This window comes from Pteronotus mesoamericanus, unplaced genomic scaffold, assembly GCF_021234165.1.
Source record: "Pteronotus mesoamericanus isolate MK-2021 breed Mesoamerican mustached bat unplaced genomic scaffold, CSHL_Meso_final scaffold_476, whole genome shotgun sequence".
Taxonomy (NCBI): Eukaryota; Metazoa; Chordata; class Mammalia; order Chiroptera; family Mormoopidae; genus Pteronotus; species Pteronotus mesoamericanus.
The window spans coordinates 815,350-827,669 of NW_026555318.1; the positions used below are offsets into that span (position 1 = coordinate 815,350).

At 54.7% G+C, this 12,320-nt stretch overlaps 2 protein-coding genes across 4 annotated transcripts in view; both read left to right on the plus strand.

Moving 5' to 3' along the window:
* Nucleotides 1–12,320, plus strand: part of ZNF385C (zinc finger protein 385C) — a 50,696-nt gene that overhangs the window by 35,563 nt on the left and 2,813 nt on the right. For 2 of the 3 annotated variants that reach the window (XM_054593810.1, XM_054593812.1), the window contains exons 3-5: nt 6,662–6,810; nt 9,441–9,551; nt 10,940–11,105. In XM_054593810.1, coding sequence (XP_054449785.1) covers nt 6,662–6,810; nt 9,441–9,551; nt 10,940–11,105 — 426 coding nt within the window. The remainder of the gene's footprint in view (nt 1–6,661; nt 6,811–9,440; nt 9,552–10,939; nt 11,106–12,320) is intronic. The other variant, XM_054593811.1, reaches the window with a different exon arrangement.
* On the plus strand, nt 2,170–6,179 carry CUNH17orf113 (chromosome unknown C17orf113 homolog). The gene is made up of 2 exons (XM_054593809.1): nt 2,170–2,706; nt 3,782–6,179. Exons 1-2 carry the CDS (start codon nt 2,170–2,172, stop codon nt 5,264–5,266), a joined length of 2,022 nt encoding a protein of 673 aa, XP_054449784.1. The 3' UTR covers nt 5,267–6,179.

The window sequence follows — 12,320 nt, forward strand, 5'->3', positions numbered from 1 at the left end:
AGGGAATTTAGAATCCTGGGTGCCAACAGGAAAACGTGTTTCAAGGACAGCGTGATGAGCAGTACCAAATGCCACTTAAGAGCCCCGGGGAAGAGGACCGACAAGTTTCATTCACATCTGGCAACACGCGGAGTGCCTTTCCTTACCCTGAACAGCTGTCCCTGGAATTCTACTTATCTGCCCTCATTTTGCCCACCAAGTGCCAGGTTCCACACAGGGTTCTGGGTGTTATATCAGGTGGACAAGACAGTCGCTGCTTTCTCAGAGCTAGGCTCATCTAGCCAACAGCCTCGGAAACAGGAAGTTCTTTCACATAGCCAAAATAAATCCTTTCATTCTTTTTAACGACCAACTTTTGCCGAGAGGCATCTGCGTGTCCAGCCCTGTACAAGGACTTGGAGATCCAAAAGTAAATAAATGCAATTTCAGCCTTCCAGGAACCAAGTGTAGAGATGCATAGAGAATCCTTGCATTCACCATGTTGTATTATGAAGAATCACCCACGGGGGATTATGGGAGACAGGAGGGCAGGTACTGGCTTAGGAGATGTCTGAGCTGCTCTCCAAGAATGAATAGGAATTAGCCAGGGAAAGAGGAGGAGGGGTGGGGAATTCCAGGCACAGGGGGAGCTAAAGTAACAGTCATATGTGTGGGGAATGGTAAGCATTTGGAGTTGGCCAAGCAGAAAGGAGTGATGGATGGGAAGCTCTGCAGATGTCCAGAGGCTTGGGGGCGGGGGGGGCGGGGTTGGGGAACGGACATGGTGAGCTGTGTAGACTTAGGCAACAGGACACCACTGAAGAGGTAGAAGCACAGGGGTGACATGGGAGGATTTGTGTGTGGCCGTGCTCTCTGGCTGCTGGGAGATGGAGGAGCTTGGGGGAATGGCTGCAGAGGCGGAGGCAGCTGCATGATCCAGGTGAAATGGTGCGCGCCAGAGCCTCAGTGTGGCTTTTGGGGTCAGGAGGACATGGGATCTCATTCTGCCTCAGGCACTCGCTGCTTGTGGACCGTGGGCGAGTCACTTCAAGTCTCTGAGCTTCAGTTTCCTCCTGTTCAAAATGAGGACGGTACCACCTTGAGTCTCTGCAGGAGGAATCCTAGTCTCCCCTTGGACTCACTGCAGAGTACACAGCCCAGGCCCTGGGTTTGTTCACGCTCAGTACGGGGCAGTTACTGCCATTATCTCTAGGCAGGGAGAGGAGGGACAGACAGGTTGGAGAGATCATTAGGAACAGGGCTGGCAGGCTTTGCCATGAGCTGGACATGACCTTCTGGTCCTGAACTGCTCGTTCTGGCCTTGCACCCCGGGTGGGATGGTAGAGTGAGGGAATGAGAGACAACCAGCTAGGTGCCCTCAGTCTGGGGCTCAGCCTCCACTTCTGGGCTGCCCTTCCCAAAAACCATACCGAGAGAGAGAGAGAGAGAGAGAGAGAGAGAGAGAGAGAGAGAGAGAGAGAGAATGTGTGTGTGTGTTTAGCGAAGGGAGGTCCAGAGAAAACAAATCCAGTTCCTCAATCCGGTGGCTCCGGAAGCTCAGCTTTCTGCTAACTTCCTTCTGTTGAAATAAATGACTGTAGACTGGAGGAGTCAGTCTTCCTCTGGGCAACAGTGAGTCAGGAGGCTTGAATTGTTCTTCTGGCCCAAAAATTATTCATGAGTCCTGAGCACCACTCTGTCTCCAGGACCCAGTTCTTTCACTTATAAAATGTGGTTGCGTTTTGAGTTCTGGCTGCTTTAGCTGTCAACACTAATCAACGCCTTGTCCTGGATGGAGGGAGACCCTCAGGTGGGGCTTGGCCTCCCAGACCTCCCCACTTTGGATAACTGCTCTAAGGCCCTTTGCATAACTCCACCCACTCCCGATAGCCCCTCCCCATTGGGTCCAGTCCACCCCTCAGCTGGGAAGTGCTCTGTGGGCAGCGTGAACCCAAGTCATGGACTCCCTAACAACCCTCCCTTGTCTCTTTCATCTCCAGTCTCCCACCGGAGCAGGAATAAACTTTCCCAGCTAAGTTAGACGGATGGTCCACATTAGCCTGGCAAGCTGCCCCTCTCCTGCCTCCCCACCAACTCCCCTTGTCAAGGGAAGTGCCTCTGTGTGTGGGGGAAGCTAGGGAGTTAGAGCATTTGGGTGGGGGGTGGGGGTGCCCTGCCCCTTAAGCAGGAATGGTGCCCCCCGGGAAGAAGCCAGCCGGAGAGGCCTCCAACTCCAACAAGAAGTGCAAGCGTTACTTCAATGAGCACTGGAAAAAGGAATTTACCTGGCTGGACTTTGACTATGAGAGGAAGCTGATGTTTTGCCTGGAGTGCCGCCAGGCTCTGGTACGGAACAAGCACGGCAAAGCGGAGAATGCCTTCACCGTGGGCACCGACAACTTCCAGCGCCACGCTTTGCTGCGCCACGTGACCTCGGGGGCCCACCGCCAGGCTCTGGCTGTCAACCGGGGCCAGCCCGCTATCGAGGCTGAGGGCGGAGGGGCCTGCCCAGGCCTGGCAACCACCCCTACCTCCAGGGGCATCAAGGTGGAGGTGGACCCGGCCAAAGTGGCTGTGCTGACCACCGTGTACTGCATGGCCAAGGAGGACGTGCCTGATGACCGCTGCTCTGCCCTGCTGGAGCTACAGAGGTTCAACCTGTGCCAGGCGCTGCTGGGCACGGAGCATGGCGATTACTACAGCCCCAGGAGGGTGAGGGACATGCAGGTGGGTGGCAGCCAGGGGTATGGGGGAGGGCTTGGGGAGGGAGGACATGGAGCCACCTGGCACAGTGCCAGTATGCCAGGCCCCTGGGCAGCGGCCAGAGCACTTCATTCATACCTTCACTGGTCAGGCCCTTCCCTGAGAGCATACAGTGTGCCAGGCCCTGGGCCAGCTGCTGGGAGCACCACAGCGCAGCAGCCAGACCAGCTCCTGTCCTCGGGGACACAGCGGCCCTCCCCTCACTACCCAGGCCAGGGGTGGCAAGCTAGTGGCCCTGGGGGCCTGCCTCACCTCCAGAAGGGTTTTGTTGGTTTTCAGTGTTTTTGAAAAATTAGTTCCCAAGTCTAACAAAATGAGAGATTACACATAAAGATCTGGATTTGTTGCTTGTACTGAAAAACTAGGGGCATGAAATGGTGGAGTTGGGGAGCAGGCATGGGCTTCCCCATTCCCTCCGCTTTATCCCTGGCCCACTTCAAGCTCCGTATTACCCATGTGGCCTCTGGGGGCATGTCAATGGCAGCTCTGTCCTAGGTATGAGCTGTGTGAGTCCTAGGGGCTGGGAGGTGGGGGAGTTGACCTCATCCTACAGAGGTGAGAGACAAACAGCACTCAGCTGGGGCCCTGCGCCGCTGGCCAAGAGTTGAGACTGAACATGTCTCTCAGTTAATCCCTGAGCAGCAGAAAGGAGGGAGACCCCCCCCCCCACCCCAGGAATAAGGCAGGTGGGTGATGCAGTAGAAACACACACATACCAAACTCTGCAGAACATTTATGGTTCGTAAAGCATTTTACATTTATAAGCATAACAAGAAGTTACAGTTATAATTCACAACAGCCTTTTGAGGAGATTGGGGGCACCTAGTAGCCCAATTTTAGAGCTGAAGAAACTGAGGCTCGAAGAGGTAAAAATGACTTACCCAAGGTCACACAACCAGTAAGTGGCAAAGCTAGGATCAGTCCCAAAATCTCTCTGACCCTAAGGCCTGTGCTCCCCCTATCACCCTGTGCTGTCTGCCTCCCCTTCTCTGGACAAGCCTAACTGCCCTGCCTCCCTTTCTCTCTCTGGCTGTCCCAGGTGGCCATTGCCAGTGTCTTGCACACAGAGGCCTGCCAGTGCCTGAAGGCATCCCCATACGTGGGGCTGGTGTTGGACAAGACCAGGGACTGGCCTGAGTCCCACAGTCTGGCCTTGTTTGCCACTTCGGTGTCCCCCTGCGATGGCCAGCCTGCCGCCACCTTCCTGGGCAGTGTGGAGCTACAGGAGGGCGAGGCCACCGCGGGCCAGCTCCTGGACATCCTGCAGGCCTTCGGCGTGTCTGCACCCAAGCTAGCCTGGCTCAGCTCAAGCCTCCCCAGTGACTGCCTGGGGAGTGTGGGCCTGCAGCTCCAGGCCGCCTGCCCGCTGCTCATGGAGCTACACTGCCTCCCTGGCCGGCCCGATCCCGAGCCCCCTGACTACCTAGGTGAATACGAAAGTGTCCTGGATGCCCTATTCCGCCTCCACGGTGGCCCCAGGGGCCACGTGGTCCCTGAGCTGCGGGCGGCACTGGACCTTGCAGCTATCGACTTGGCAGGACCACGGCCAGTGCCCTGGGCCTCCTTGCTGCCTGTCGTGGAAGCAGTGGCTGAGGTTTGGCCTTGCCTGGTGCCCACACTGGAAGCCTCTGCCCCAGCCTCGCCAACAGCTAGGGCGCTGGCCCTCGCCCTGCGCCAGTTCACCTTTGTGGCCTTCACCCACCTACTCCTGGACACTCTGCCCTGCATGCAGAAGCTCGCCGTTGTTTTGCAGCCAGAAGACCCGGACTTGGCCTTGCTGCAGCCCCTGGTGATGGCAGCTGCAGCCTCCCTCCAAGCGCAGCGAAGCTCCGGTGGCGCGCGCCTCCAGGGCTTCCTGCAGGAACTGGCTTCCTCCAGCCCCGACTTGGGCGGTGGGCGCTGTACCTACCGCGGCCTGGAGCTAGTCGGCTACTCCGAGGCTGCGGTCCGGGGCTTGGAGCGGCTGCGGGGGGCCTTTTTGGACTCCATGCGGAGGGGCCTGCGGGACTCCTACCCTGCGCCCTCGTTGGATGCCGCAGCCGCCTTCGCCGCGATCTTCGATCCCCGCTGCTACCCACAGGCGCCCGAGGAGTTGGGCGCACACGGCGAGGGGGCGCTGCGGCTCCTTCTGCGCGTCTACGCCCCGGCTGTGGTGCGCCAGCGCGCATTGGGCGACTTTACTCTCTTCAAGCGCGTGGTCTGCAGCCTCGGGCAGCTAGGCCCACGGGCTCTGTGCTCCAAGCTGGCGTGCGCACACTCCGAGCTCCACGAGCTTTTCCCCGACTTCGCAGCCCTCGCCACCCTGGCCTTGGTGTTGCCCGTGGGCGCCGGCCTCCTGGACAAGGTCGGCCGCAGCAGGGAGCTGCGGTGGTGGGGGCAGGGCGGGCCTGGGGAAGGCCGGGGTGACCCTGCGGTCAAGATCGCTGTGGATGGCCCCCCACTGCACGAGTTTGACTTTGCGATGGCCGTGGAGTTCTTAGAGAGTGGGTGGGGGGACGGGTTTCTGGGTTCGAAGTTCACCTGAGGGTGTCCTCCTTCTCTCTAACCAGCCAACCTGGGTCTGAGCACTTTTAAGGACCATGCTGGACTTGACCATGCTGCATCCGAGCTGACTTACTAACTGTGGCCTTCCACCCACCTTCCCCACGCTTTCTCTGCGCCATGCTGAGTACTAACCCAGCCCTGTGGGCTGTGGAGGAGAATTGGGTCCAGGGGGACCGGGGCAAGTGGCCAGAGATGCTAGGGTCTGGGGCACCCTAAATATTTTTCCTGACCATCCTAGAGTTTGGTGAGGCTCCCCTTTTCCCATCTGGATTCATCTCAAGTTTTGGCCCTAAAAAAAGGCGGGGGTTCTTTGTAGAAGGGAGGAAGACTGGGTCTACCAGAATTAAGGGATTGAGAAGAAAAGAATGGTTTGCTGACTGCTTTTCACCTCCCTGCTGGCAGCATCTCTTCAGACATGACTGGAGAGCAGATCGCTGTCCTTGTTTTTGACACACCGCACAGTACCCTCTCTGTGCACAAGTTAACAGTTCAAGGGAGGGAGTGGTACCCTCCCTTCCTTCCCCACCAATGGACTACCTGAGGCTTTTCTGTATATGACCGTATGGCATATAGACGTGTCCATCTAGAAATGTGAAATAAATCTCTCCTGTCTTTCATAGTGTTAACACATAAATCTAAAAGGACTTCTTTTCGTTTTGACAGGGTCCAAAAAAGTCCCAAATGAACTGGGCTTATTTCTAATTTTTGTCTTTCTTGAAGCCTGGCCGTTCCCCCAAGTTCCTTGCCTCAGACCCTTGAGACCAAAGACCGTGAAGCCTCAGCGCTGTGCCCTCCTGCAGGCCAGACCCAGGGGTGCCCCTGGAGGCTTCTTGCCCCCTGGGGGAAGCAGCTGGGGCTGCACCAGAGCTGGGGGACACATTCCTTCAGTTTTCGAGGATTTCCCATCCCTTCTGGCAGCCCTTGCTGGGAATGATGTGGCGGTCTGGAGCAGGGGAGTCAGTGGGAAGGGAGGGGTCTGACCTTTCCCCAGGCCTCCCGGGTTTGGGTTTAATTTGCAATAAAGAGGAAACTCAGCTCACGTGCAGTCTCCATGGTGGTGTGTGTGTGTCAGAGGCCCGCTCTGACGCCTCTGTCGCCTCCCTTGGCCTGACTCCCCTTCGGGGTTCAATTGGGCCTCCGTAGGGGCAGGAGGCTTATGCTGTGGGTTCCCTGCTTCTGCTTCCCCAGTTGTGGAGAGGAGAGGCACAGAGGGGGGCTGTAATCGCGCTCGGCTGGGCTAGTGCTCCTTGGTGAAGAGGGAGACAGGAGCTCTGCCCTGGCTCCATACCCTGGAAGCCCATCAGCCCCTTCTGGCTGTGCAGGTAGGGTTGCCCTGTGGCTCCCATTTCAGACCCTGCCCTTCTCCCTCCCGCAGCAGGCCCGGCCTCCAGCGCCCCCAGCCCTCTGCTGGCCTCCCTGCCCCTGCCCACAAGGCCTCTGCAGCCCCCGCTGGACTTCAAGCACTTGCTGGCCTTCCACTTCAATGGCGCCGCCCCGCTCAGTCTCTTCCCCAACTTCAGCACGGTATGGGCTGGGCTGGTGGGCGGGAGCATGCGCCAAGCTGGGGGTGGGCAGGGGAGGGGGGCTCAGAGGGGCTGGCTCTCCGAAGCTGGGTCTAGCCAGAAGCTCATTCTCCTCCAACATCCCCGAGAGACTAGGCGCTCCCGAAATAGAGGTCCCCTGGGCCCAGCTCTCTGGGTCAGGGAAGTAGGATGGTGTCGCCCGTGCCCCCAGTTAAACTGCTGAGACTGTAGGGTCTGTGCTGCAGATTTCACTTGAGCTTTGGTAGAGGGACCTCTACGGGTGATTTGTGGATTCCTGTGTGCAGCTGGGTGTGCCTTTCTCTTTTAGTTTGTGTTTCCATAGGCCTTTGTAATTTGTGGATGTGAATGTGTGTGTGTGTGTGTGTGTGTGTGTGTGTGTGTGTGAGAGAGAGAGAGAGAGAGTTTGTAAACAGCGCTTTGTTTCTCAGTATGTAGTATGTGTGCCTGGGTATAGGAGAGCTGTTTTGTGTCTTTGTATTGACTGTGTATGTGTTTGGTGTGTCTGACCTCTGAGCGTGTTTTGTGTGGGTTGGGTGATTGTGCCTTCGCCTATGATTGTGTGCCATTTGTGTGTGTGAGAGAGTATTATTCTGCATGTCTGTAACTTGTAACTGTCTGTAAACTCAGGTGCTCTCTGTTTTTTTAAAGATTTGATTTATTTATTTTTAGAGAGAGGGGAAGGGAGGGAGAAAGAGAGGGAGAGAAACAGTCAAGAGAGATATATCGATCTGTTGCCTCTCACATGTTCCTAAATGGGGACCTTGGGGACCTGGCCCACAACCAGACATGTGCCCTGACTGGGAATCGAACCAGTGACCTTTCGGTCCACAGGACGACACTCAATCCACTGAGCCACTCCAGCCAGGGCTCAGGTGCTCTCTGTTTTATACTAGTCTGTGTATTTCCATGTGTGCATATGTATGAAAAATAAATGTAGTGAGCATGAACTAGATTTCACTACATGAGCTATAAGGAATGCTCCCCATTTTTAAATTTTTTTAGAAGATTTTATTTATTTTTAGAGAGAGGGGAAGGGAGGGAGAAAGAGAGGGAGAGAAACATCAATCTGTGGTTACCTCTTATGCACCGCCTACGGGGGACCTGACCTGGCCTGCAAACCAGGCATGTGCCCTGAGTGGGAATTGAACCAGTGACCCTTTGATTCCCAGGTTCTCAATCCAGAGCCACACCAGCCATGTCCCATTTTTTAATTTTGAAAAATCAAATGCAATCATCAACAAGCCCCACCCCACCTTGAAAAGATGGTGGGGAATTCAGCCTCAGTCACCTTGAGGAATCCCTTCCTTCCTGCCCTCCAGGGTTGCTCAGAAGTCCTTTGGAGCCTGAGACATTGGGGGAGGGTCTTCTGGTCTTAGATTCCTGCTGTCACTTGCTGACATGTTCACTGTTCAAGTGCACGGTCCCTCAGGAGCAGGTGAAGCCATTGCGGCCCTGATCGCTGGGGGCCCTGCAGGTCATTCTCTGAGATCCTGTCCCCTGCTGCCTCAGCCCTGGTTGCTGTGAGAATTAGAACCTCTTTTTGTTCTCAGGGAAGTTTCTGAAACCATGAATTTCTCTTAAAGCTTCTGTTCTCTTTTCTCAGGAAGGCTTAGGAAGTTCTTGACAAGCAAACCCAGCGAGCTTCTGCTTTTGGCCCAACAATCTAGGCCCTGAGAGAAGGGAACATAAAGACTTGGTTTGAGAGAAGAAAAAATTATTTAAAATAAGAAAAAGACAAAGACACATGAGTTAATGTTCCAAAGACATGACTACTACTCAGGGACCCTCTAACCTCTGCTTGCTGTCACCTGCCCCCTCCCAGCCGCCACCTCCCCTGGCCTTGCCTGCCCGCCCCCCCCCCCCCCACCCCGCAGGCCTGTGACAGCGGAGGAGCTCATAAAGTAAGCCTGCTCTCCCCCAGCCCACAGGGCAGCACGAGGCTGGGCTATGGGAGAGGAAATTCCAACAGAGTGACTCTGTGTCCTCCCTGCCTTTCCCTGCCCCCAACTCTCTGTTCCAATAGTTGTGATTCTTGTGAATGAGAAGAAAATAAAAACTGAGACCAGAGGGGCAGCAAGAGATGCCAAGGTGATCACCAGAACATGGTTCTCTCTCTCAAGATCATGCCCTGGCTGGTGTGGCTCAGTTGGCTAGAGCATCGTCCAGTAATCAGAAGGTTGCGGGTTCGATTCCTGGTCAGGGTGCATACCTAGGTTGTGGGTTTGAGCGCTCATCCAGGCACATAAGATGCCTGGCCCAGACATGTCGGGGAAGCAACCAATCAATGCTTCTCTCACATCGAAGTCTCTCTCTCCCGCTCACTCTCTCTCTAAAAGCATGTCTTCGGGTGAGGGTAAATAAATAAAGAGATCATGGAGGTCACCCTGGCCATCCCCTGCCTCCAAGCAGAAGTCCAGGTTGACACAGAAAGTCTGTTGGGGAAGAGGCTGTTTCTTTTTCTGTGTCTAACACCACAAGGATGGGAAAAGTTCTTCCTAGGGGCTGCCCACTGCCCCCCTTGACGGTCTTTAGTTTTTGCCATTTTGTGCTGACCCACCCCTCATTCCGCGGCTGACCGCAGAATTATGTGCCCTCCCACCCCCTTCACAGATGGACCCAGTCCAGAAAGCTGTCATCAGCCACACCTTTGGGGTCCCCTCCCCTCTGAAGAAGAAGCTCTTCATTTCCTGTAACATCTGTCACCTGAGGTTCAACTCAGCGGTGAGAGGGAGTAGTGGAAACAAGTTGAGGAGGTGGCGGGCAGGGAGAGGGCTGAAGGCTGGGTTTCTGGTGTCTTCCCTGGAGGAAAAGCGGTAGCAAGGGGCTGTGGTCCCTATTTTCCATCCCTGGTTGTAGAAGAGGCACCCACAGTCCTTTATCCACCCCCCACTTCTCTGCCCAGAGTCCTCTGCCCCTTCCTTTCCTGTTCTCCTGGGACTCCATTTCCCTTCCGTGTACTTCTCGCCTGTGTTCTGGATCCTTCCACAAGAGAGAAGACTGCCCTTCCCCACTCTGGGTCCCAGAGGCCACCCCATCAGCTTCTAGTTTGGAGCTGAGTTCCTAAAGCACCTGAGCATTTTTAGAATACATTCACGCCTATCGTCTTAATTAGTTCTCATGGTACATCCATGAAGTGGATAGAGATGTAATGGTCATCCCCACTTTTTAGATGAGGAAACTGGGCCTCAGAGAGGTTAAGTAACCTGCCTGAGGCTACGTAGCTGGTAAGTAGCAAAGCTGGGATCTGAGCCCAGGCCTGGCTGACCCCAAAGCCCGTACATTTTCTACCATAGCTGCCCCTAGATAGTGAAGGAGCCTCATTCTGGCTTCCCAGGGAAGGTTTGCCCTCTGTCCAGGCAGCTCTGGGTTTCGGGGAGATGCTCTCAGTTGACCCGCTCTGGCAAACGTGTCCAGGGAGGCGCCTGTCTTTACTGCATTTGGGAGCAACAAGCAAGGACCCCTAGTTGAAGAAGGAAGGACACTGCCAGGCCAGATATGGGGTTTCCCTCCAGGCTTTCTGGTTACAAGTTGTGAACAAGTTGGGCAGAGAGACTTCACCCCAAGAGAGGGATTGTGCATTCATTCTGGGCCCCTTTGCAGTGCGGGGCAAATGGTCAATGCCCCGCATAATAATAATTATTTGTTGAAAAAAATGAACGAAGGCATGAATGTTCTGGGGTGCACATACCTCAAAGGGTGAGGATCTCTGTTTTCTCCGTTTGTGCATTTATAAAATTGGTAACTAACACTCACTGAGCACCTACGGTAGGTACTAGACACTTATTCCGGTTCTCATTTAATTCTCACGGTCCCGTGAGGTCCGTGTTATCGCAAAGGTTGTGAGTGAGGAAACGGAGGTGAAGTGACTTGCCCGAAGATGCACAGCTACTAAGTGGCTGAGTCTGAATTTAAAGCCGGAGGCTTCTTGCCTGGGAGCTCATGTACGAGAACGCGTTCAGGAAACTTCAGGGCCATGTGCATACTGTGATGACAATGGCAATGGCCAGGATTCACCCCTTGGGTGACCTGCCCCCTGCCCAGTGCCAGCTTACGGATGGGACATGTAGACTAAGAGGACAAATGGTGACCCTATGCCTTCCCCGCCCCAGAACCAGGCCGAAGCACATTATAAAGGCCACAAGCATGCCAGAAAACTCAAGGCCGTTGAAGCCGCCAAGAGCAAGCAGAGGCCCCAAACCCTGGCCCAGGATGCGACGTTGGTGTCCCCAACCCTGTCTGTGGCCAGCGGAGCCCCTGAAGAGCCACAGAGTAAAGGTCAGTCCTGAACTCTTCTCCCCATTCCCCACTCTAAGTCTGGCTTCTGATGAGGGGTTGAGAGACGACTTCTTATTTTGGCTTACGTTAGAAGGGCACACATCACAAGCGAGGGACTCAATGAATTTTCCGTCTGAATATATCACGATCAAGAAACATCTCTCAGGCACCCAGAAGCCCACCTTGCACCCCCTTCCAGTCACCCCCTTGTTTCTTGGGCCGCTGCAACAAACAACCACTCACCGGGCGGCTGAACATCATCCAGATTTTATTTTTCACAGTTCCGGAGGTTAGAAGCTTGAAATCAGGGTGTCAGCTGGGTAGGCTCCTTCATGGGAACTGAGAAGGAGAACCTCTTTCATGCCCGCTCCGGGCTCCTGGTGGTCGCCGGCAGCTCTTGGCATTGCTCGGCGTGTGGCTGCGTCCCTCTGATCTCTGCCTCCGTCGGTGCACCCCATTCTCCCGTGTGTCTGTGTCGTCTCACCTGGTCTTCTCGTAAGGGCCTCGGTCATTGGATTAGGGCCCACCCTAATCCAGGAGGACTTGACCTTAACGGATTACTCTGCAAAGACCCCCTTTCCAAAATAAGGTTGCACCCTGAGGTTCTAGGTGGATGTGAATTGTGGGGTGACGCTATGCAACCACCTATACCCTCACCCCCAGGGGACCTGCAATCCGGACTTTTCTCAGCACATGCCAGTCTCACCTGGTTTTGGTAAATTGTATAGGATGTAGGCGTCTGTGTCTGGGTTCAGTTCACCTTTCATGAGCATTCATAATATTCGTTTTAAGATTCTTCTGTGCTGTTGTGGTGGTAGCTGGTTTGTCCTTTTCCATTGCTGTGTACTGTTCTGCTGTATGACCATATAAAGATTTTTTAAAAACCTTTTCTCCTATTGATGGACATTTGAAGTTTCCAGTTTTTGCTATTATAAATAGTGCTCTATGAACATTCTGGTACATTTTTTGATTTCCATTTATTTAACAGCTAATAACTAGACTATCAGGGCAGCGAGGGCTTTCTGAGATTATTCTGCCCAACTTTATAACTTGAAATGAGGAAACTGAGGCTCAGAGAGGCCCAAGTCTGCCCAGGGAGTCGGTTGGCAGAGCAGGGTCTGGAATTCAGGGCTGGTCTCCCCTGCACTAGTGACTGGTCCACTCTGCCAAGCCACCCGTGATTTATCAGCGCTTAAAATCATGGTCTCCAGAATG

Bases quoted from the DNA above. Each gene is read 5' to 3' on its own strand.
- CUNH17orf113 (XM_054593809.1), top strand. From the start codon at position 2,170: ATGGTGCCCCCCGGGAAGAAGCCAGCCGGAGAGGCCTCCAACTCCAAC. The intron at 2,707-3,781 runs GTGGGTGGCAGC...TGGCTGTCCCAG, and splicing joins GGAGGGTGAGGGACATGCAG to GTGGCCATTGCCAGTGTCTT.